This window comes from Pleuronectes platessa, chromosome 1 (assembly GCF_947347685.1).
Source record: "Pleuronectes platessa chromosome 1, fPlePla1.1, whole genome shotgun sequence".
Taxonomy (NCBI): Eukaryota; Metazoa; Chordata; class Actinopteri; order Pleuronectiformes; family Pleuronectidae; genus Pleuronectes; species Pleuronectes platessa.
In genome coordinates this window covers 32485581-32510136 of record NC_070626.1, presented here as the reverse complement: position 1 = coordinate 32510136, position 24556 = coordinate 32485581, and the positions used below count along the sequence as shown (strand labels likewise).

General features: G+C 41.5%; 3 protein-coding genes and 1 long non-coding RNA gene across 10 annotated transcripts in view; 1 reads left to right on the top strand and 3 right to left on the bottom strand.

Moving 5' to 3' along the window:
* The window catches only part of LOC128445051 (up-regulator of cell proliferation-like), a 141415-nt gene extending 129813 nt beyond the window's left edge, over positions 1 to 11602 (bottom strand). The window contains exon 1 of the mRNA XM_053427821.1: positions 11474 to 11602. The gene's annotated coding sequence lies outside the window, so the exon portion shown is untranslated. The remainder of the gene's footprint in view (positions 1 to 11473) is intronic.
* The window catches only part of LOC128444984 (up-regulator of cell proliferation-like), a 75280-nt gene that overhangs the window by 10093 nt on the left and 40631 nt on the right, over positions 1 to 24556 (bottom strand). For 4 of the 7 annotated variants that reach the window (XM_053427729.1, XM_053427720.1, XM_053427757.1 and 1 more), the window contains exon 3: positions 7581 to 7655. The exons of 1 other annotated variant lie outside the window; for it this stretch is intronic. In XM_053427729.1, coding sequence (XP_053283704.1) covers positions 7581 to 7655 — 75 coding nt within the window. Of the gene's footprint in view, positions 1 to 7580; positions 7656 to 9067; positions 9173 to 24556 lie in introns of those variants that run through there. 2 more of the 7 variants (XM_053427744.1, XM_053427764.1) reach the window with 2 other exon arrangements.
* The window catches only part of LOC128445039 (up-regulator of cell proliferation), an 83201-nt gene that overhangs the window by 41086 nt on the left and 17559 nt on the right, over positions 1 to 24556 (bottom strand). The window lies entirely within an intron of this gene.
* LOC128445612 (uncharacterized) lies at positions 259 to 12364 on the top strand. The gene is made up of 5 exons (XR_008339479.1): positions 259 to 544; positions 729 to 765; positions 9589 to 9744; positions 9908 to 9982; positions 10595 to 12364. It is a non-coding gene; the product is annotated as an uncharacterized LOC128445612 (long non-coding RNA).

Genomic DNA, 24556 nt, shown 5'->3' with positions numbered 1-24556 from the left:
TTAATGTACATACATACATACATACATACATACATACATACATACATGCATATGTAACAGAGTTAAGAATGCACTGTATTTATTTTACTTATAATTTGTATTTGTGAATTTTATTAAGTTATTATTTTATTTTGATAGTGCCACTTGTGGAGGTGATGTTGTGGTGTTCCACCTTTTGTGCTCCCCGAAAGTTTGTTACTTCCTGTTAGCCCTTCCCTCCCTCAGTTTAATTTTTTACATCACTGAGGGTGAGTCACCTGTGTAAAAGCGCTGTGCTGTTTTGTAGTTTTCCTTGAAGGGATGACTGTTGTGGATTGTATTTTGCGTGTTTGAGTACAGTGTGCTGTTATTTTGAATGTTTATATGTTGTGGCTTGAAATCCACGGAGATGTTATTTACATAATGCGGCCGCCATTTTGTTTTCGCTCCGCGGATTTCGGCAGCCTTTGATGTCAATTTGTTCTGTTTTGTAGACTTTTGTATGGAGAGAAAGGAGGTTTTAACAGCAAACCTATGTTGATGTCTGCAGGTGTCTGCAGTTTCTGTAGGTGAATAAAGACCCAAAAACCAAATCCTGAGTCACATTTCTACATCTGTCACACATATACCCACAAAATATGATAATTTAGATGTGTATTTGTGTCCTTACCCTTAATGTAAATGGAACTACGGATTGAAAATGTTGACAATAATTTATAAATCTGGGTACATTTCTCACTTTTTTTAAGGTTTCCCAAAACCAGGGAGAGGAGGAGGATGTGGGAGGTTGCTGTTTTGTTGCCTCTGACAGGACACTGCTCTGCAGTGAGCACTTCAGGAGAGAGGACTTTGACAGGACGGGGCAGACTGTCCGGCTTAAAGATGGTGTTGTGCCAACCATTTTCAACTTTCCAGCTCATCTTCAAAGGGTATGTGTGTCATTGACCAACAATAATTTAAGGTGTATAAGATTGATGTATCAATATAAATATGTGATTAAATGTCACATTTTAGTTTTTTGTTTCTGCAAGTTATATAATGTGTTGTTTATTACAGCACATTTTAGACATTCAAAACTTCTTTACTGTTTATTTGAGTCGGTAGCAACAAGAACCACAACCACTTCTAGAAGGGCTGATGACAACCTGCCAATGGACTTGATGCCTGATGTTGTGAGTATTTGCCTGTGGAATGTCACAAACTAATGAGAGCATCATATGGCTTGTTATATTAAATCCTTTATTTTGGTGGTACCCAGAAAGGTCTATGATGGTGTTAGTAGTCTAAAAGCCCAATATTATTTGAGGTGGTACTCAGTACTAAACCACTGGCTATCTCACTTTCTCTGTCACTCATACACTGGAATGAATAAACATACGTGAACATTGAAACTACACCCAGCGGTAGACAACCTTTACATTTTTGTCCAGAGCCACAAAACATATTTTTGCCTTATAAGTGGAGGAGCCTATACAAATTTCTTAAAAGTATACTGTTGTGTTTACTATAGGAGAATTTGAGAACCTAAAAATGGAGCTCAGCGTAAGTTCAGTAAGGAAGACTTAAAACCCCATTCAGATCAGCTGACTGCGGGCGGTCCTAAATATCGGGAATGCCCATGGGAGGGCTTAACCTGTATGCTGTCAGCTGATCGTAGGTGTTCCCAATCATCTAATCAGGCCCGCGCTGTTTCCTTCAGCCAGTCACACAGCAGCTGTCAAACTTTAAAAATCCCTTCTCTTCTCTTCCTCAGCAGTGTCAATGCAGTGACTCGCACAACGCAAGCTGTCGCTCATCTGGCTTAGTCACATCGCTTTTATTTCGACGCCGGATCCTGACAACGATTATCGCACACTGGAGGTTGGACCCAGCATTCAAGAGATCGGTCAAATCCTACGCATCGTCGGTGCAAGGCTTCGCCGGTTTAACTTGACGAGGCTCCCACGGGGAGGCGACTCCATGGCTCAGATGCAACACCGCGGCATCATGCCAGCTCCAGGCGGCCTCCTCCTCGGCTCCGTGAGCAGCGGTTCAAGAAAACAGCTTGATTCTACCGGGTTGCAGTTCGGAACCTGATCCAGCGACCCCAGCGGGTCCCGCGACGCGTCTGTTCGCTGTCGAAAAAAGTTTCAACAAGCGACCTCTTCCAAAGCCCCCTCCCGAAGATAAGTATTACATTGTCCTTTTTAACACTCACTAGCTTTAGATAATATTCTGACCACCACTCTGCAGTCCCCGGTCCTCAGCACACTGACCCTCGTCTAAAACCCTCGCACGCCGCAGGCGCCGCATCGGCGTATTTATTATTTGTTCTGAGACTCGGAAGCATTTTACTTTTTCAGAATCATAAAACCGCGCTGTGGTTGAGGCATGCAATACACACCTGAACTGGACCGATTAATTTCCTCTAATTGATTACAGGTGCGCGTGCATTTGATGGCGTCTCGTATATCCCGAGACCACGTGAGCGTCAGTCGCGCACGTCCTTAGAATGAACGCTCCGCAAACGCCAGATGCAATATGCACTGAACGACAGGGCTAGTATATCAGAGGTGGAGAAGCTCACCTCGCGCATCTTCTGGTGTAAAATCAATTGGGCAATCCGGCGGAGCAATAATCTAAACGTCCCGGCGGACATTCAAAAATACTGGGCCTGAATCCCATCAATTCCCCTCATCAGTGAACGTTAGAAACGTACTGGCATCGTCACGCCGTACACGATTGAGGGGTCATACAGATAATCTACATGGCAGCGCTGCCTCCCTGCGTAATCTTAAAATCCACAAACATCCTTCACCAGGGGTGTTTCCAGGATTGAAAGAAAGGGGGGGCTTAGCCCCAAGGATGCGAACGTTTGTCTAAGCCTAACCCTAGACATAATTTCAGGGTCACTGTGAAATTTGACAATACAAATATGAACTTTTCTCAAATGGAGATAAATAATTCTCAATGAATTGGATGATATAGCGCTATGAGGGACACTATGACATTAAGTTTTCACTAGCATTAACTGATTATAAACAACAACGTTCTATAGGCACCGATATTGTTTTAAAATACTAGAGATAGATATTAATGCAAAGAATAGAGAGCTGTCGATAGTAGTTTCTACATTTCAAATTTGCTCGTTCAGTCTTGCTCACTGGAGACATTTTCTAACAAAATAGCTAGCTAAGTTGTTAACATAGCTCATTACAATATTCCCCTTCATTTGCCTCAAGTAAACCTAAATTTAAGCAGGTAACAATTGTTAACAACTACAGATAGCCACATTCTGTAACTACCTGCACTTAAAATGTCACTCCGTGCATCATTTTCTATGAGCTAAACTCCTTGGCTGTAATCCTGCTGTCTCGATGAGAGACGTTACTTGGCAGGGTGAGAGTCAGCGCAGCAGCAATGCAGACTCCCCAAGGTCCTAGTGCCCGGTTTTATTGTTAAGTATGATGAGAGGCTATTGGATCGTAATTTGAAGGGTGAGAAAACATACAAAACAGTAACGCACTCGCATATGTAGCATGTTGGAGTTATAAATAACTTGTTCATGTGAAAACAATAGTTGACAAAAATAAGATCCTAACTTATTTGGGGGGGCTGAAGAACAGTTTAGGGGGAATTCAGCCCCCTAAAATCGTAGAATACTGAGCACAAAAGTATTTTCATGATGTTTAAATACAGACTTATAAACTCTGGAGCGAACAACAACCTAAAGTAATAGATGAATTAAATCATTCTTTATATTAAATCGATTCATTCAACTTATCGTTCCCATAAAATAAATGCATAAATTCAAATGTAAATAGATAAAAATAATCTATGAACACGTTAACTTGCACGTTAATACACAAACTATCTCCAGTAGCGAGATTATAGGTACACCGCGATCTGATCAAGGTGCAAGTGCAACAGCTGACTTCATTTTAAATTGTCTGACGCGTGATCCTGAGAGGTCCTGCGGTTTTCATCTGCTGGATGATCCCCCCCCCCCCCCACGATAGTTCCACGGAGTCAGGCGCAGCCTCTCCAACTTAACGCTTCAATCATTCGGTGTCCCGCAGTCCGAATTAAAATAAATAAATCTAATCGTACAGCATATTCGCGACATAAATCCTCCCATGCAGCTAATACGCCACAAATAAGCGGCTGCTTCCTCAGCACTTCGCAGTACACATCATCTCTCATGAAATTCCATTAACTATTCCATCCATGGGACTCGGAATGTCACGCATAACGTGCCGATCCGACCTGCGTCTGGCCCCATCTGCACAATCACATGTCACAATCACAATCAAAATAAATAAAATAATAATATATTTAGCAGTGCATCGACTGATTATCTGCAGTTATTCACAAATGTACTCCATCTGTGAGTTTTGGGGGATTCGTAAGGACAATGGCGTAGCCCTGGCCTTCTCCATTCGTCCCGTATTCCTCATTTTGGAGACCTCCTCAAGAAAACAAAACGGTTCTTCAACAGCATAAACAAGTTTAATTAAAGCAAACTCTTGCCTGCGCTCTATTCAGTCATGCGTTCAGAATAGGAAATGCAACTTCTTCAGCCTTCCAAGGTATTCCCTTGGCTCACTAGAACAACCGGGAAGAGTATCTTCTGCCTTCACTCCCTATATCCGTCCTCGCATAAACACATTCCTTTTGAATCAAAGTTTGAAAAAACCTGATGTCTTCAAATGTATATAACTGGTGGTGGTTCCGGATCATCTGCTCATTCTTTGAGTGACGCTAGCATACAGTTAAATTTACTCTAAATCAGAATTATTTTTATTGCCATGTATATTTGCACATACAGGAAATTGCCTTGGGCACTCTCCTCACTACATACTGCACTACACCTGGTCGGTTGATGACCCCATACGTGCGTGCGGCGTATGTGCACCCTGTATTTTACTTTCGGTCCAGCGGACCTTATTTTCAGTTTTGTCATATGACTTAATTCCTGTTACGGTGTGCCGTGCCGATTTGCTTTTCTGTTGACATTTAATTTCATTTGGTCTTGGACTGTAATTCTGTTGGTCGAATGACCTTTTTATTTACGTTTGGTCCTCGCGACCTTTTTTTAAGTTTACATCTTGCATTCACCATGGCTTTAACTCGGTCAGTGGACCTTCACTTAAGTTTGCCATGCCACTTAATTTCAGTTGGCGGTGTGCCGAGCCGCTTTTAATTTCTGTTCGTCATGCGACTTAATTTCTGTTGCGGTGTGCCGTGCCGCTTTGCATTTCTGTTGTTATTTATTTCATTTGGTCTTGGACCTTAAAATTCATTTTGGTCGAATTACCTTTTATTTATGTTTGGGCCTTGTTGACCTTTTATTCAGTTCTACATTTAGGAGCTGCACTCACCTTGGCTTTAACTCGGTCAGTGGACCTTCACTTAAGCTTGCCATGCCACTCAATTTCTCTTGGCGGTGAGCCGAGCCGTCTTAATCCCTGTTCATCATGCGACTTAATTCTATTGCGGTGTGCCGTGCCGCTTTCAAATTCTTCTCAAAATTTTATCTAATTTTGGTCTCGGCTTTATTTCAGTCGTTCAAATTACCTTTTTATTAAGTTCTACATCTAGAACCTGCACTCACCTCGACATTTTACCTTCAGTCCAGCGGACCTAATTTTCATCAAGCAACCTAAAAATGTTTGTAGCGGTCGCTTTATCGACATGTAATTACCGTTATATATTTTGCTTCAATTATGCTTTACATTTTAGATCCCTGTTTAAACTTGTGAATACCTCTTCACTTACCTCATATCTTGTCCACTCGGGGGCGTAGATGCACTCCAACGAGTCATCTTCATATTTTTCTGGATAAATGTATAACTATGGTCGTTTCCCAAAGTATGTATTATCCTCTAGGATTCTACAACACAAGGTAAGACTCACCAGTATCTCACTTCCCCTGATCTACATTCTTCGTCTTCCTTCTTTTGGGGGTATTCCTGTAAGACGTTCTGCTCCACCCCCTTCTAATCCTGATGACATCACACAGAGGTCTAAAATGCCAAAGACTATAAATATTCGCATTCTCTGTGCACTGTAAAAAATAAACTCGTTAAAGTAAAAACCAAGTCTCTCCTGATTGAGATGGAGCTCAGCGTAAGTTCAGTAAGGAAGACTTAAAACCCCATTCAGATCAGCTGACTGCGGGCGGTCCTAAATATCGGGAATGCCCATGGGAGGGCTTAACCTGCATGCTGTCAGCTGATCGTAGGTGTTCCCAATCATCTAATCAGGCCCGCGCTGTTTCCTTCAGCCAGTCACACAGCAGCTGTCAAACTTTAAAAATCCCTTCTCTTCTCTTCCTCAGCAGTGTCAATGCAGTGACTCGCACAACCCCTCCTCCACCCCAATCTCCTCCAGTCCTGAGAAGAACATTCATCACCTCTTCCGGATCCCGATGACAACCGATCACGGATTAAGGGGCAGCTGACTGCCTGACAACAGACTGTTACTCGTGGCATCCATTGCACTTCTGTCCATCCTGGAAGAGGGATCCCTCGCATGCGGCTCTTCCTGAGGTTTCTACGTTTTTCCCTCAAGAAGGGTTTTGTAGTTTTTCCTTACTCTTGTCAGGGTTAAGGACAGAGGATGTCACACTTAGGAAGTCCAATAAGACAATGCTCATACATGGACCATCTAAACAAATTGACCAATGAACCACCACCAGTGTCGACCCCTGGGGGGGTATTCCTGTAAGACGTTCTGCTACACCCCCTTCTAATCCTGATGACATCACACAGGGGTCTAAAATGCCAAAGACTATAAATATTCGCATTCTCTGTGCACTGTAAAAAATAAACTCGTTAAAGTAAAAACCAAGTCTCTCCTGATTGAAATGTATTCTGGCTCACAGAATTGAAAAGTGAAGATTGAATTGTTGAAAAAGTAAGTTATTAATTTCCGTATTACTATAATTTATATATTTGTATATTTGTATATTTTGCCAAAACAACAGGGAGCCACCGGAGAGAGGAGATTGGAGCGCAAGCGGCAGGCCACTGACCACTTATATGCATTGCCTGCTAGTGACTGTTCAATTAGTGATGCACTGACACCATTTGTTGTCGCCAATACCCAGTACAAATTCTTAACAGTGGCAATGAAGTGTATTGTTTGAAATGGGGATTTGTGTCTGCCCTGAGAAGTGCTGCTCTGGGAGCATTCACTATTTTCACCCTATACTGTTAGTTTGCATCCCTGCCTTGTTGTGTCCTGTTTTGGCAGAATCATCATAGTAATACAATATTTGCTTTTGAAGGTTCCTCTCTGTCCTGGGCTACATCATAAACATTGACACGTTGCTGTCGATGGTTCCTGTGCTGATTGAAGGACAGTGATATATCTTGACCTACAGATTCTGCCAGGACCACTTGGAACTTCTCTTTAACTCCATCAGAGCATCCGGTAGGGTTCATCATTTATATTTACCAGCAGCAACACTAAGTGACACAAAGCTTCAGCAAATGCTTGTTTTGTTTTCAGTTGGTCGGTCCATATGTTTGTTTTTTTTCATTTTTGGTAAAATTAGTTTTAAGACATTTACATTACCTCGAAGTGTCACAAACACAAATACAAGTTGAATGAGTTACCTGCATGCTCTTCACTTTCTGGGTCTCTTGTAGACATGGTCAAAGCCTTCCCTTTATCACTCTGTGCATCAAAATCTGGAGAAAAACATATATTAACTTGTAAGTTTCACAACAGTTTTTTTACAAAATCAAACTTTTGGATTAGTTTGTGGCCAAGATGTTTTAGAATTGAATTGATTTTGGTTACCAACTTCAGGTGGAAATCACAAATCACTTTGTTCATTTCAAAGCTTAATTGTCTGATTTGCAGCACTGATCCAGATTGTGTTTATTTGAACCTGTTGCTCGTCTCAACCGTCAAATTAAGTTCAGTACATAACTACAAAAATATTTCTTATTGAACTATCTATCGTATTGTGACTTGTCATTTTCTTAAGGAAGTCCTGTATTGTATGGATGGACCAAGATTCTGTATGACCTGCACCCACTGAGCCTGTTATGAAAGTCAAACTGCACTGCCCACAGAGAACTGCCTGAATCTGTGACCTGTACTGAAAAGAGTTTTTGTGGTGACTTTAAGAAAGGATAGACAACATGTCTTCACTTCCTCCCATTGTGAAAAACTGAGGCCAAAATATCTTTGGTTCTGATGTAATTGATTGAAGCTCTGTACGTTTCTACAACAGTAAGTTGCTCTTCCTGTTTTGCATTTGTTGGAATGTACAGCGAGCTATGGAATCTTACTCCTGATCATTTCCTCTGCTTATATATTTAATTAATTTATGTGATTATAATGTGATTCTAAAGGCCCAGGGGTCTCATTTATAAAACAGTGCGGGAGATTCATACTAAAAGTGTGCGTACGCACAAAAGCCAGAAATAGCGTACGCAAAAAAAGAAAATTACAACTTATAAAACCGTGCGCACGCACACCTGAGCACAATGTTCGCTTTATAAATCACAGTCCACCTGGAAACGTTCGTACGTGGATCTGCCTCCACACGCCCACTTTACACCATAAATGGTCAATGCAAAGCACGGCATGAATATTAAATGATGCTCCTGACCAATGGGTTTCCACCGTGAGTCCTGACGCAGTCACGGCCATAGATATATATAAAGGCTAGATGTCTTCCGGCGGAGTCTAGAACGTCATCACAGGCGGCCATCTTGCCCCAGGTAAGCTTTCTGCAATGATCTGTGGTACCTGAGGTAGGGTTAGTGATCTGCACAAACGCTAATACTCTTATCTCGCTGAAATCTTGACGGATTTACAAATGGTTTGGTTTCTTACAAACGTTATTAACGTGGTTAGAATTCTTGATGCTTGAACATGTTGAAATCGCAGCTTTTCTCTTCGAAAAACAACTGAATCGTGCAGCTTAGTTGTATATCACGGCTAGGCTGGGCTAGGCTAGTACCGAGTAATTTTACATTCATGGGAGAGGCAGAATTGTTATTTCTTTTCAATATAACTTAAGTTGCACATGATTTAACTGAAGTTTCAAATGATATCCAATCGGGTTGGTTTGTTAAAAACATCTTACATTATGATTTCTACAGGAAATTGCTGACTTTATTGCCAGTGAAGATGCCAGACTTTTGTGCAGCCTACGGATGCTCTAATCACGGTCGTCTCGAAACGAGAACCCGTGGGATCACCTTTCACCTGTTGGATATTACAATATTATGATTTATTTTTAGGATAATCGTTAGTTACTTAGTGAAGTATGTACAGGAACAGCGGGGCTATGACAATAGTATTGCTAGATTGTTGTTGACACAAGGCTTTTTAGAATATGTTTGTTTACACAATCACTGAATGTTTCTTTTGGACACCTTTTTATTGTTTTCAGTGTGGTTATCTTATTCTTAATGTACATACATACATACATATATACATACATATACCCAAAAAATATGATAATTTAGGTGTGTATTTGTGTCCTTACCCTTAATGTAAATGGAACTACGGATTGAAAATGTTGACAATAATTTATATATCTGGGTACATTTCTCACTTTTTTTAAGGTTTCCCAAAACCAGAGAGAGGAGGAGGATGTGGGAGGTTGCCCTAAGAAGGGACTGTTTTGTTGCCTCTGACAGGACACTGCTCTGCAGTGAGCACTTCAGGAGAGAGGACTCTGACAGGACTGGGCAGACTGTCCGGCTTAAAGATGGTGTTGTGCCAACCATTTTCAACTTTCCAGCTCATCTTCAAAGGGTATGTGTGTCATTGACCAACAATAATTTAAGGTGTATAAGATTGATGTATCAATATAAATATGTGATTAAATGTCACATTTTAGTTTTAAGTTATATATATGTATGTGTTGTTTATTACAGCACATTTTAGACATTCAAAACTTCTTTACTGTTTATTTGAGTCGGTAGCAACAAGAACCACAACCACTTCTAGAAGGGCTGATGACAACCTGCCAATGGACTTGATGCCTGATGTTGTGAGTATTTGCCTGTGGAATGTCACAAACTAATGAGAGCATCATATGGCTTGTTATATTAAATCCTTTATTTTGGTGGTACCCAGAAAGGTCTATGATGGTGTTAGTAGTCTAAAAGCCCAATATTATTTGAGGTGGTACTCAGTACTAAACAACTGGCTATCTCACTTTCTCTGTCACTCATACACTGGAATGAATAAACATACGTGAACATTGAAACTACAGCCAGCGGTAGACAACCTTTACATTTTTGTCCAGAGCCCCAAAACATATTTTTGGAGGAGCCTATACAAATTTCTTAAAAGTATACTGTTGTGTTTACTATAGGAGAATTTGAGAACCTAAAAATGTATTCGGGCTCACAGAATTGAAAAGTGAAGATTGAATTGTTGAAAAAGTACAGGACTTTTTTACCACTTTCTTTTAATGTGGAAGAAATTATTCCAGGTGTATTGTTAAAGGTGCAAGCTAATTATGAGAATGTCAAGCTGGTGTTTTTAAATGTCTATGCGCCCACGAATAAACATTTTAGATGATACTGTTGAAGCCTGTAGTGATGATTTTATGTTTTTAGGAGGTGATTTTAACTGCACAGGAAATCCCACTTTACAGGCTGTACGTAGACACCAATGTCCTGTGTCCATCATGGAGGACGACTCATATTGATGAGCATCGGACCGATTCCCTCACATCAGAGGATCCTCACTCCTCCGGGATCTATTTGGAAAGTTTCTTCGTTTCCTGTAAGTGATCTCCTGTGCGCTCTGTGCTCCATGATGACTCAGTCAAGTTCACTGCAGCGATATGATGACACACGCCCAGTGTGAGAAGATATTATTAAAAACTATTAACGATTCGGCTCCGTAACTGCGAGGTTAAATGGAATCTGAACGTAATTTGCTGTAAGTTGTTTTATATATTTTTAACTTAAAGGTTCGTGTGGAACAGATATGTCGCACGAGCAAAACTAAGCCGTTGGTTTTAACGTAAATGATGAATTGGATCAATAATCTGCTTCAGTTCACCACCTCATGTCTGCGTCGCCACTTCCCCGTCTCCAAAACGTTCGTACGCATGAGTCAGAGTTTGCGTGGAAAGATGCAAATTCTTTTTTTTTTTCAAAGTTTGTTTTGATAAATCTCTGCGTTTGCGTCAGAAGTGGCGTACGCACCTTTCAGGCCCCGCTTTGTGCGCACGCAACGGTTATAAATGAGACCCCTGATCTTTCAAAGTCCTCTTATCATAGATAAACTGATATTGCACTAAATTATACATGTAAGTATTCATAGGAATGTACCTGTAAGCGATCCTTCTTCCGTGTTCATCGCAGACATGGTCTGACTTCTCCTTGTCTTCCTTGACTCCCCTGTGCCTCAGAACCTGGAAAAAAAATACATTTCTCTAGTTTCAGAACCACTGTTATAATCAGACATTCAAATCAGATCAGTCAAATCATTAAACTAAGTTTCCATCATGTAAACTAAAACATACCTGACATGGTGTTTCTGAGTGTGAGGCTGCTCGTGGTTGCTCTGCTATTTATACTAGACAAGCAAAACCGAAAGCATTTGATGCACTGGAAGAACAGGTTCTCGCCAGTTCTCTGTCATCTGGAAAATATGACACACACACACACACACACACACACACACACACACTTAACAGGAATAGAGGGGCGCGGACAGGATGTGGCCGAGGTGCAGAAAAGGAAAGTGAAACACATTGTTAAATAAATTATGCTTTATTAGAACACGAACTGTGTGTTATTCTGTGCTCACAAACTCAATTTCATTTCGTTAGGATGTCTGATTTACCCACATCTCCTGAAATGAGTGGTTTTCTCTCAAGGCTCAACAGTAACAGTAAAGGGAAATTTCACAAAACCTTTCCCGTGCACGTTTAAATTTGACAAACATCATAAGGTTTGAACTTGATTTTCTGTTGTCTCGTCTATGAATCTGTTTTGCCTTTTCCCGATGATTCTCTTAATGTGTCCAATATTGTTCGGTTGTAGACTTATCCAATGTTAGTTTTTTTTGGACAACGGGGATGAACACAACTGTGTTGTCCAGTGTTCACCACGACATGAACTCTCTGACGAACGTCTTTCTAACTCTGACTTGACTCTGTATGTCGATGAGTCCTCTTCACGTCACCGTGGTTTTACTATCAGGGCCCCTCGGCTTTGGAACGGCCCCCTGGTACTAACTGTTAGTTTTTCTGTTTGTTCAGATAACGATGTTCTCCTCTCGAGTTCTCTTCCTCAGGAGAGGCAGCACGGCAGTATGCAAATTGGCTACTGGTAAAACACCCATAGTCTACACTGACTCCAGATATGCATTCAGTGTAACTCATGATTTTGATAACCTTTGGCGAAACAGAAACTTCTTCTTTCAAACAACAGGCTGTCACACTCACATCTGACATGTCACTTCCTCTTTTTCATACACAGACAGTATGTATCACTTCTGAGATGTCCTCCTCTCTCTCTGAAGTATAGTCCACTGTTACTCCTCCTGAGATCTCCCTATGGAAGACCTCTGGAGCTAGGTTCTGTGCTGGTGTGTGGTATGGCCCTGACAACAAACCCTGTTTGCCAAAACATTTCTTCCCCCATTATGTTAAGTTAGCTCATGGCAAAGGTCACACATCTAAAATGGGGATGTTATCTATGATCACAGAACATTGGTTTACAAAAACGTTTCCACCTTTGCTCAAAAATACTGTCAGGCAGCACACCCACCACCTAGTCGACCTTCTTAGCATCTGATGATGGACTTCATAGACTTATCACCATCAGATGGTCAAAATGGGTTAAAGCCTTTCCTGCCTCAAAACAAACTGCGTGTGTGGTCACCAAGCCAGTGGTGGAGCTGTGGAACGAGAGAATGGCAAAGTGCTGCGAAGACACAGGTCTCACATGGACAGAGGAATAAAAACAGAGGAATGTAGTGGAAAATTTCACTGATCGATGTCTTATTACTGTGAAGAATGTCTTACTACTGTTTTGACTGTTTTCTGTGTGCTTCTTGTTGACCTTTATTTGTGCAACGGTCTGCTGTTTTTTTTTTCTGTAACAGTGATGCCAGACCGCAGAAGTTTCCTGTTCATCACATTGTATAAAAGCTACTCTGAGCCATGTTGCTGTGTAACCCTCTGCAGAGCTAATAATTCAAACTGTAAGGCAACTCCGGTCTGAGAAACATATTATTTCAAATCCCATGATAAAGTCCCACGACAATTGACTTTGCTAAAAGGATTCCTATATATATATATATATATTCCTACATAATACTTAAAGCTATAAAAAACATTGACTCTATAGTCACTTTAAGGATACATATTTTAATATATATTCTTCACATGACCTGAGTTTATATATCATCATCATTACCACCAATAGTAACTATACTGTGTATCAACAATAAATCATGGAACATAATAAATGTAGCACTATTGTCCATGAAAAGAAAGATGCAGCAAAGCAGGCTCCTTATTGCGTTCAAAAAAGGATCCATGAGTCCAAGCTGCATTTTGTGACTTTTATTAATACTTGACCCCCCCCCACCGGTGTTGGGCAATAATACATTAAATGTGATACCATAAAATGGTGTGCCTTTCGGCATTCAATAAATTTGGTAATCAAAATGAAATATAGAATATCAATATTAAATAATAACTTTAATTGGCTAAAGTTACCTCCGGCTCCACCCTTCAAAGGCAGGGAAAAGATAGACATATTATTGATTAAGTCTCGTAAAAGTACTTACTACAAATGTGGAAAATCTGATTAACAATTAAATTAGTAATATAACCAAAATTATTATATAGATAATTAGCTAAGTTGAAAGATAGAGTTCTTGACAATGTAGAGGTTGGTAAAATTCACTTATGCAACATTAATGAAAAAACATTTGTCAAAAAAAAACATTATGAATATAATAAAGTATAAAAACACAAATTACTAACGTTTTACTTACTAAATAAAGATGTGTATGTCAGCAGTGGTGTATAAAGTACTTAACACTTGAGTAAAGTACAGATATCTTACCTGAAAGTGACTCCGGTAAAAGTAGCTCATATTAAATGTACTTAAGTATCAAAAGTATCTGGTGTTGAAATGTACTTAAGTATCAAAAGTAAAAGTACAAGTACCAAAATATTCGTAGAAGACAAATGTGGAACACAAAGTCCTGAAGCCAACTCCGGACCTTTTTTCGAGGATGATCTGAATCCTGCATGCAAGTCTTGGGTAAGTTGAAATAAACTTTATCTGTCTTGCATTTTTCTTTTAGACAAACTCAGACTGATTTAGATCTGTAACTTAGCTAGTATTGATATACACCACATACATTACACATAGATGTATTGACATACACCACATACATTCCTTTGACCTCTTTATTACACTCTGTAGAACAGTCAACACTTTGTATCACACATCCCAGCTCCCTGTTTCAATTCACACACAGATAATGAGCAGACCTTGGCCTAAAATCTCTCCCACACAACACACTAACGCAGCTGCACTGACACAGGAACATTATCACCTCTGGTAACCACGACAACGGATTGCACATACAGTATCCTCATCACGTGACATTCCAAGAGGATGAGGCCCTGCCCCTTCTAGATGCAGCAGCCTCCATCTAGTTTTGACCAATCCAAGAAGAACCCCTGTCACGCCCAATATATCAATATAAAACGTATATGCTCACTCTGTTTAAACGCCTTTTTCTTCTGTGTAGCCTTCTGCATAGAATTAGAGACCCATGCATGATCATTTGCTGGACACCGCAGTTTCCTGACCTGTGACCTCTGAATAAACCTGCTTAATTTTAACTTGAGAACGACAACTCCTGCCTTTGATTTCCACCCGCAACACTAGCTTGCAGCACTTGTATGTGGTCCTCTGAATTAGCTATCAAGAGACATGTGAGTACAGCAGTAAAACTACTTTTTAAATTATTATTCTGGAGGTTCGGCCGATACTAAATAGTATTTAAAAGTTCATCTTAATGGGTTTTTATATGGTCAGTTGGTTTGCAGCTAGGAACATTATTGTGAGTTTGTCTTCTTCTGTAAATTAAAACTCCACTACAACTTTGATAATGTTACATCTTATTAGGTATTAAACTTGAACTAATAATGTGTAATATTAGTATATTGTCCAGCTGCTGAATGGACCACTTTACATGGAAATTCAGATGGACTCATTCGTCTAGTTTGTTTCTCTTCTCGTTTCATTTATATTGCAATGAATTGTTACCATCTTAATCCTCATCCTCAAGCTAATATTCTCAGCACAGAGAATGGCTGAGCTTTACAGCAATCTTCCACAGTGGTGGCATAGGACACTCAACCTACCTTTGACTCCTCCTCTAGTATTGCTCGGTAAGTATTCAAAACATCTTATATTGCATATCATTCACAAGTTATTTGTATTATTAATAAATAAAGCATGCATTTTTGTCAGGGACCAAGCAGGAAGGCTAGAGAGCCACAGATAGTTTCTTTGAACAAATAGTCTTTTAATTTTGTTCCCATTAACACAAATTCCAAAAGATAAACTTCACAACCCTTGGGCCAGTAAAAAGGTAAATTAATCAAACGTACCTCCAGTTATAGGCCGTAAGGTAAACCCTGTTAAGGTCATCTCTGAAATTCCAGTCGATTGTCGGTGCGTCTAGGTTTTATGCCGAACTAGTTTCTTCAGAGCGTAATGGGATTTTGGTCGCGAGTGGTGGCACGGTTCGACACGTGATCATTCTACACCAATGAGCTAGCTGCTTCTAGTCAACAGAACGGCAAGATGGCGGCTCCCATGGTTAGATCAACGTTACCGATAAAGAGGAAAACACCCGAACATCCTCAAAAATGGGCCTAATGGATTCTAAACAGTGCTGTATACATTGCCGCGTCCAAGAAGAACAATGAGGCAAATATACGATAATGTTATGTTTATGTTAAGTCATTTAGATCAAGTTTGAAATACCTGGGTATACACATTACTGACGATCTAACATGGACTGTGAACACCCAGCTCACACTGAAGAAATCAAGGCAAAGACTGTACTTCCTACTTCAGCTGAGGAAGTTCAAAGTATCATCACCCATCAGCTGTGGACAGTGTCCTGACATGACCATGGACTTTTCACAACACTGAGGTCAGGAAAACGTCTCCGTTCTGTATCCTGAACACATACAATGACTTTATAAACTGCAATTACACTTTTTTTTCACACTTGCACATGGACTGTACACACACTGCACTTTATACTCCCTCTTGCTGTTTGTGAAAAATATTTGTTGCTCTTTCTTTCTTAACACTTGCACAGAAAAAGCTTTACACTGAACGAAGTTTCACTACATGCTTTACATTAGTATTTCTATGTATGTGACAAATAAACCTCTTTCCTTGTAACAATAAAAGGCAGTAATTGTACTTATACCAATTTGTTTGTTCATCCATTCATTCTTCCACAAATGAAACAACACTGATCAACGATAAAAACAATATTTATTAAAAAAATGAAATATGATATATAAAACTGTACAAAACAGAATAAAGAATAACAGATTAAGGACACTCAGTCCTCACTGTCAGTGTCAGGAAGTTATTTTCCAGTTCCTCAGTTTATTTTGTGTTGGCACAATTACAACAACGACATAACTCTGTGCAACACAGTCCTGCAGAAAAACAGGAACATCTGCCTGTCTCACAGGCACTTTTCCAGCCGCAGTGCATCACATGCAAACCACTGTCAGGGGCCGGATTTCTGGTCATTCAGCTGACGAGCAAGTTCCCATCCTATAGTTGCCCTGGAAGCAAGGTACACAATATCTTGACAAACAGACTACACTTTCAACTGCAAGTCATCAGCAATGTTGACATAATGATCCAGTGTTGGCTCCTCAGTGGCGCCTATAATCCAGCTAACTAGATTGTATAGTGCAAAGTGAACAACAGTTTGTGCTTCAGTGACATTCAAATTTTCAGAAGTTGGAGGCCATGGGCATGACATGCCAGGAGTCTCACTAAGATGTATTTTTAAGAACAACGCTGCTGTATATAGTGTCCTTACGTCCTCTTGTGTTGTTTGGCACTTTGTTGTCCCATTTTCAGTCTCGCTGTCTGTGTGGCTCAACTCACTAGACAGTGTGGTTTCCCCACCTGATGGATAAGGTAGCATGTCCACGATTCTATCTGTTGACAGAAAAAACAGAGTCACAGGAGTACCATCAAAAGCAGAGAGTGGTGGAGGTGGTACAAGACATTACAGGCTAGAACCTATCTGCCATACAGCACATTTAACACCAAAGATGCCCAAGAAAGGCACACACACTACACATCAGCTGTTCTCCTCGTTGCCAACTGGTACATGTCTGTGCAAACAGCAAGACTTAAAAACTCTTTCTCCAAACAGGCCTGTCACACACATTTTGTGTAAAGCTGGCCTTGCACATGACAAATAATAAGACTCGAGAGAAAAATGCATTGCAGTTACCTGTAGTCTGAAGCATCAAGACCTTCATTTGCTTTCACCAGTTCAATGAAGGCCATCCTCAGCACTTCTTGGTTGACAAGCAGCCTGTGGCGAATGATCCTCTCACAGAATATCTTATAGCTGACATCAGCTATAAGATGAACTTCTCATTCACATATGAATGAGAAGTAAAGAACTTACTGTTCTTTCTGTGGTTTTTCAGGCCTCGTCAAAAACCTGGTGTACAGATTGTAACATCCTTTGTGGTACTGCACCTCCAGAGCCACACAGTCTTTGTCTTTTATATGAATCAGAATACTTTGCTCTTCCTTCAACTCAGCAGCTTCTGCAATTGGCCTTAACGAAACAAAAAGGATCGCTCAATGAATTTGTTGACATATCTCTCACACATAATTGTACCTTTCAGTCACTCTACCACTGTGTGTGTGTGTGTGTGTGTGTGTGTGTGTGTGTGTGTGTGTGTGTGTGTGTGTGGTAGTGGCAATGGAGTAATGATGCAGTCAGGTGGTGACGTAGTCTGGCCAAATTCACGATGGTGGTACACTCATGTGATTCAAAATGGAGGATTATGTTGATGACGGCATGAGGCCGAAGTCAAGATGGTGGTCGGTCAAAGAGATTCTCATCTCCTCGTGGTTTTGTCACCGAATGGCGTCGAGTTGCGTTCAGGCTCTCTAAGTCTAGATCTATCTATGTAACGTGAAATGTGTGAATGCAGGTCGGGACGTGTGTGAGTGTGTGTGAGAGAGAGAGAGAGAGAGAGAGAGAGAGAGAGAGAGAGAGAGAGAGAGAGAGAGAGAGAGAGAGAGAGAGAGAGAGAGAGAGAGAGAGAGAGAGAGAGAGAGAGAGAGAGAGAGAGAGAGATTTTTGAAACCTTTATTTATCAAAACTTGTACAAAAACGGCGTCAATGTTTCACTGGTTAAGACAGTACGTTTCTGGACAAGACTAAAACCTACCTAGAAGGTAAAATTAAATATTAAAACATCAGCAACCACAGAACATACTACATCATTAAAACACCATTGTTTGATGAAGCTATCCATGTCCCTCATTTCTTTAAAAAACCTAAAATCTACCCACACTCATGCTTTCAGCAGCGAGATAAAAATCCTGCTGCTGTAAATTGACATTTTAGCTTCTCCCACAATCCAATTTAAAAGTTTCCACTTGCAGTCATTTGTTTTCCTATACCCTACTCCTAAAATGAAGGCCTTCTTACTCCATGTCTCCCCAAACTGTTTAAAAACCTTCTGCAGTGTATTAAAAAGGAAACAGAGTCTTTCGCAATCATAAAAAGCATGGAACACTGTCTCTGCTTCTCCACAAAAAGGACAATTGTACATGACTGTTGGGTTGAGGATGGAGATAAAACTGTTAACCGCAATGGCTCCGTGCAAAATCCTCCACTGCAGGTCACCACTTCTCTTCCTTAAAGGTGGTTTATATAAAACCCTCCACACCGGTTTGTCATTGATGTCCAGATCCAGTCTCCTCCTCCACACCGTGTCAGGCCTCACATCCAGCTTGCATCTATTCAGGGTTAAAACACAACATTCATACATGGCTCTCCCTTTTGCTGTGTACAGGTCCACTTGTTTCCAGTCTGTTTTGTTTAAAAAAGGTCCTGAGAGCCCATCCAGGTTTGGGTTAAAACCTAGCTCCGGAAAAGGGTCGCTGTCGTCAGGGGTTTCCGCTCCATCAGAGTAATCCTTCAGCATATTCACCTCCTCGTCCGTGAGTCTTTTAATCCATTCGTTTAAAATCCATTCTGTCTGTCGCCTGGACCTCTCCCCGATGAGGGTCGCCACCGCCGGGATGTCTGTTAGTCCAGGACCTGCTGCGTCGACGATCGTCCTCAGGGTCACTGGTCCGGCGGTGCACAGCATGCTGGTGAGGCCTGGTGTGGAGCTGCTCTGGACATCCAGCCTGGCTCCGTTGACCAGCGGCTCTTCTAAAAGCCGGTGCAGAGAGTTTGTAGGTTCCAGCCTTTTCCATTTAAAAAAGTTCCATGTCTTAAAAAGTGACTGATAAAGAGTAGATGATCCATACTGTTTAAAAAGCTTAAAATCCATTAAAAACACTGGCATGTCTAAAATCAGCCCAGTTGCCCCCCTCAGGATGCTGCTTGTCACCAAACAACATCCTGTGGACCTATGAGATATTTCTGTAAAAACTGTAATCTAAAAGTGGATATTCTACTCTGAATGTGCACCAACCCTTGCCCCCCCTCCTCCTTTGGTAAAAACAACACACACTGGGGCACCCAGTGCAACCTGTCCCAAAAGAAGTCTGTTAAAATGGCTTGTAGTTTCTGTACTAAGCCTTTCGGTGGTTCCATGTATGCCAGCCGATGCCACAGAGCAGAAGCCACCAGGTTATTTAAAATCATTGTTCTGCCTCTGTAGGAAAGTTGTGGCTTCAGCCACTTCCACTTGCTGAGCCTCCCTTGCATTTTCTCAGCCACTCCCTCCCAGTTCTTCTGGACCATGGACTCATTGCCTAAATAAACCCCCAGGTATTTGAGACCATCTCTCCTCCACATCAACCCCCCCGGCAGAGTAGGTAGACCCCCTTCCCACCTTCCAACTGCCAGCGCTTCACTTTTTCCCCAGTTCACCCTAGCAGCTGACATGGTTTTAAAATCATTGACAATTTTTCCAATTCCTGGACGTCCTCCTGATTTTTTACAAACACGATAATGTCGTCCGCATATGCTGATAAAATGTGACTTTCTTTAAAATCACTTAAAATCAGCATGGGTTCAATAGAAAGTGCGTATAACATCCCTGAGAGCGAGCAGCTCTCTCTCACCCCCCTGTATACTTTAAAAGGTGCACTCAGGCCTCCATTGATCTTTAGTACACTCTCAATGTCCTGATACAAAAACCTTGATCATCGCTATGAGACAAGGGCTGAGGCCAAACCTCTCCAGAGTCTTCCAGAGGTAAAGGTGCTCAACCCGGTCAAAAGCCTTTTCCTGGTCCAGAGAAATGAGCCCAGTTTTTATGCCTAATGAACTAGAGAAGTCCACAATATCACGAATCAAGGACACATTGTCCAGGATAGACCTACCAGGCACACAGTTAGTCTGGTCCTGGTGTATCACTTCCTCCATCACCTCCCTCAGACGGTTAGCCAGCACTTTGGACAGGATCTTATAGTCTGTGCACAGCAGCGACACCGGACGCCAGTTCTTGATCTCCTGAAGATCTCCTTTCTTTGGCAGGAGAGTTATCACTGCCCTCCTGCAGCTTATCGGCAGCACCAAGTCTCTAAAACTCTCGTTAAAAACAGTTAAAAGATCTTCCCCCATCTCTCTCCAGAACTCCTTAAAAAACTCGACTGGAATGCCGTCGATGCCCGGGGCCTTCCCCCCGCCATGCTCTGCAGGGCCGTGTAGAGTTCCTGCATCGACAGGGGGCCATACAACCCAGTGTTCACGTCTTGGGGGACTTTGGGCAGCTCTCCACAGAAGGATTCATACAGGGAAATGTTCTCAGTGTATTCTGTTTCGTACAGATCCTTATAAAAACTCACGGCTCTCTTCCGGATCTCCTTGCTGTCGCTGAGTTCTTCTCCTTCAGGAGATCGAAGAGTGTGGATGATTCTGCTTTGTCCATTCTTCTTTTCCAGTCCAAAGAAGAATTTAGTCGGTGCATCCATAAGTGCTGCCGTCTGGAACCGTGACCTGACCAGCGCCCCCTGGGCCTTCGTGCCCAGTAGGTCTGTAAGAGCAGATTTTTTAGACTTGAGATCTTTAATGTGATCTCGAATTCCAGTGGAATCTATTAAATTCAGCACCACCATAATTTCCGACTCTAGATCCTCCATAGATCTGGTTATGTCTCTTGTAACATTGAGGGTATACTTTTGACAGAGCTGCTTTATCTCAACCTTACCACAGTCCCACCAGAGCTTTAAAGAAATAAAATCATTCTTTCTTTCTTTAAAACCGCTCCAAAAAAACTTAAAAACATCCTTAAAATGTGCATCACATAAAAGAGACGTGTTAAAATGCCAGTATTCGCTTCTAGTTTGAAATAAAAACGTTGCACATAACCAGCGCGTGATCTGTAAAACCAACTGGGAGTATACTGCACTTTCTGAAGATGCTAAAATTGTGTTTAAAACAATAAAACCGGTCCAACCTCGCCATGGAAATGAGATTCCCTCTGCAATGAGTCCAGGTGTATTGTCTCTTACTGTCATTCATCCTTCTCCACACATCACACAGATCATGGGCCTGCAGCAGCTGCCTCAGTGCACTCTGTGAAGCTCTGTGGGGCTCCAGGTGGTTCCTGTCTAAAACATCATTTTCTGTACAATTAAAATCTCCTCCTAAAAATAAAAAATCATCAGTTTTTACTTTGCTTAAAGTGTCGTCGCCAGGCTTTTAAACTTGAACTCGCCTCCGGCGATTGGACAAGCGTGTTTGTTGATCCAGGATTTGAGAAGGAATAATTAGACACTTATACATGAAGTTCTGGAAATTGAACATTTATTGTATTCACTGAAATACTTACAGAGAGTCTCTGGGGTTCTGCCGGACACGTCACCAGGTTCAGTGGATCATGTCGAGAAGAAGCCCAGTTCAATCCTAAGTCCATAGTATATATAATCAGACACAGGGTGGGCACAGAGGCGGTTCTTTTTCCCTGAGGGAATTCAGCCATTGGCCAGATGTACACTGTTTCCTCAAAGTGCAGTTTTTTGCAAGCACATCACTTTCAACTGACCAGGTGTCCCACTACTGTGGCCTTGGCAAACAGGGAGCCTGCTACAGTGGAGAGACCCAGCAGATTAAACATTTCAGGAGGATTTCATACCTTTTTCTCACCATGTTTCATGAAGCACCTCATTGTATTAGTTCTGGCACGTCCTCTCTCTTTTCTGAGCATCCGTGCTTTCATTATTTCAAATCTCAAGATGAATTTCCATCACACACTTTTCTCTGAATTGTATTTTGGGTCAGATTGACATTCAGATTGACACCTGCTCTTTCTGTGGTCGTGCTCTGGGCCTGACCCTGCGTCTGAGTCAAAAAGATTATTATTCTAAATATAAGAAACAGTTGTAGCATTATTGATTATATGGATTATACAGTTAATATTTGTTCACAGGATATAGGTAAAATATAATCACAAGATACAGAGAAACATAGATATCTCAACAATCCCTCTGTTGACATGTGTTAATCACATGTCACTAAAATCAGGGTAAGGCTCCCAGCATTTCATCGGGCTATTGCATGAAGTATTAAGTTTAGGGGTTCTAACGACTGGTAGGGCTCCTGTGAGAGATATTTTGTCGGGAAAGTCAAAACCGTGTCCTGTAAGGGTCCATACATCACCATTTGGGGCTATGTGACTAATCATAATTGAGCATCAACTTATTGGGGAAGTCCGAAAGCAGGGGTCAGAACGACTGAGGGGACAGTCTGTAACGCAAGAGCAAAGGCATGGTCAATATCTGGTAAGTTGTCACCATCTGGGCAGAAATCATAAGAAACGCAGTCTCTTATGTCCCTTGTCTCCTCAGAGTGAGCTAGCAGGGGCAGTTGTAATGCACGTTCAGTGTCATTCTTTTGTATCGCAGAGTCTATGACACGGCTGCACAGGGCTCGAATGCAGGGAATACAACAACATCCGCAGATGGCGAACAGGGCTATGAACACTGCGACAGATAGTATGAAGGCCGAGACCAGTTTAGACCATTTGCCAAAGAATTAAGTCATAAAATCATCCCATGGTTTCACGCCAGAGTGTTCCTTCATTTCCACAGAGAGTGAACGCAGTCCATGGAGTGCTTTAGATGAGGTACCGTCTGGGGCTGTGTTGTTAGGGATAAACATACAACATTGTGCGCCCATCATAGCACATACATCCCCTTTCTCTGTTAACAGGAAATCAACTGCAGCACGATTTTGAAATGAAATCAAGGAGGTGGCAGACAGCTGTTCGTGTATCGCAGATACTGCGTCTCTGGTGAAATTGGACAAGCGTTGGATGTTATAGTGGAGATAGTTGATTGGGAGTAACTGGGAACATAACACTAAGGATATACATGCTAAAAAAATCATGCTGCAATGTTATTTGCCAGTTTATACTCATCTGGGACCCCCTTGGGAATTCCTATAGCATCCATGTACACCGGACTACTGGAGAATGCATCAACTGATCTGCGTGCCCTAGGGATGGCAGTTGGAGTCGGGGGGGACGTGGTGGAGCTTGGGGTTAGTTTCTTTTCGAACCATAGTAGAGGAAAAACTATCACTAAAGGGATTAAGGTCAAAAACAGTACTGTCCCCCTAAACCAGTATAACCCAGGGTGTCTGAAAGGATGCCAAGGTCTTTGCCTTGGTTCTATTTTTCCTTATTATTTAATTAAAACACATGCATGATATTGTGGATTTATTTCAGAGAGAAAATGAAACAGAAGAAACAAAATTAAACTTTAACACTGTTGACTCTGTTAAATGATTAAAATGAATAGAAAAATTGAACACAAAAGTTAAAAATAAAACTCTAATACTGTGGACTCTGTTAAATGATTAAAATAATTAGTAAAATAGGAAATAAAAGTAAAAAACTCCGTCGTCGGTTCACAGGTCCCGCCGAGAAGGTCTTTATCAGTGTGTGAGAGGGGGTGTGGTGTAGCTCTGAGAGGTTACTAGCACTTCAGGCTGTATCAGTTATAGTGTGTCCCAAGGTCTGTGTGCTTGCTTGGGGAACTGGAGCACTTTATCAGTGTGTGAGAGGGGTGTGGTGTAGCTCTGAGAGGTTACTAGCACTTCAGGCTGTATCAGTAGTGTGCCTGGGGGAAGTGGCAGAGACCCAGCAGAACGCATCAGCACATCAGAACGCATCAAACAGCCGGCGTCTGTAAGATTTTATAACAGTAGGTCTTGGTTCTTCCTCCTCGAAAGTGCGCACGCGTAGTCCCTCCTCTTGGCATTTGGAATAAGGAAGTGAACAGTAGACACTCTCAAGGCCTTGACACAGCTGATGCCATGAGGGCCAAACTGTTGTTGTTGGAGAAAAGGTATTATTGTGTTCCTGCTATAT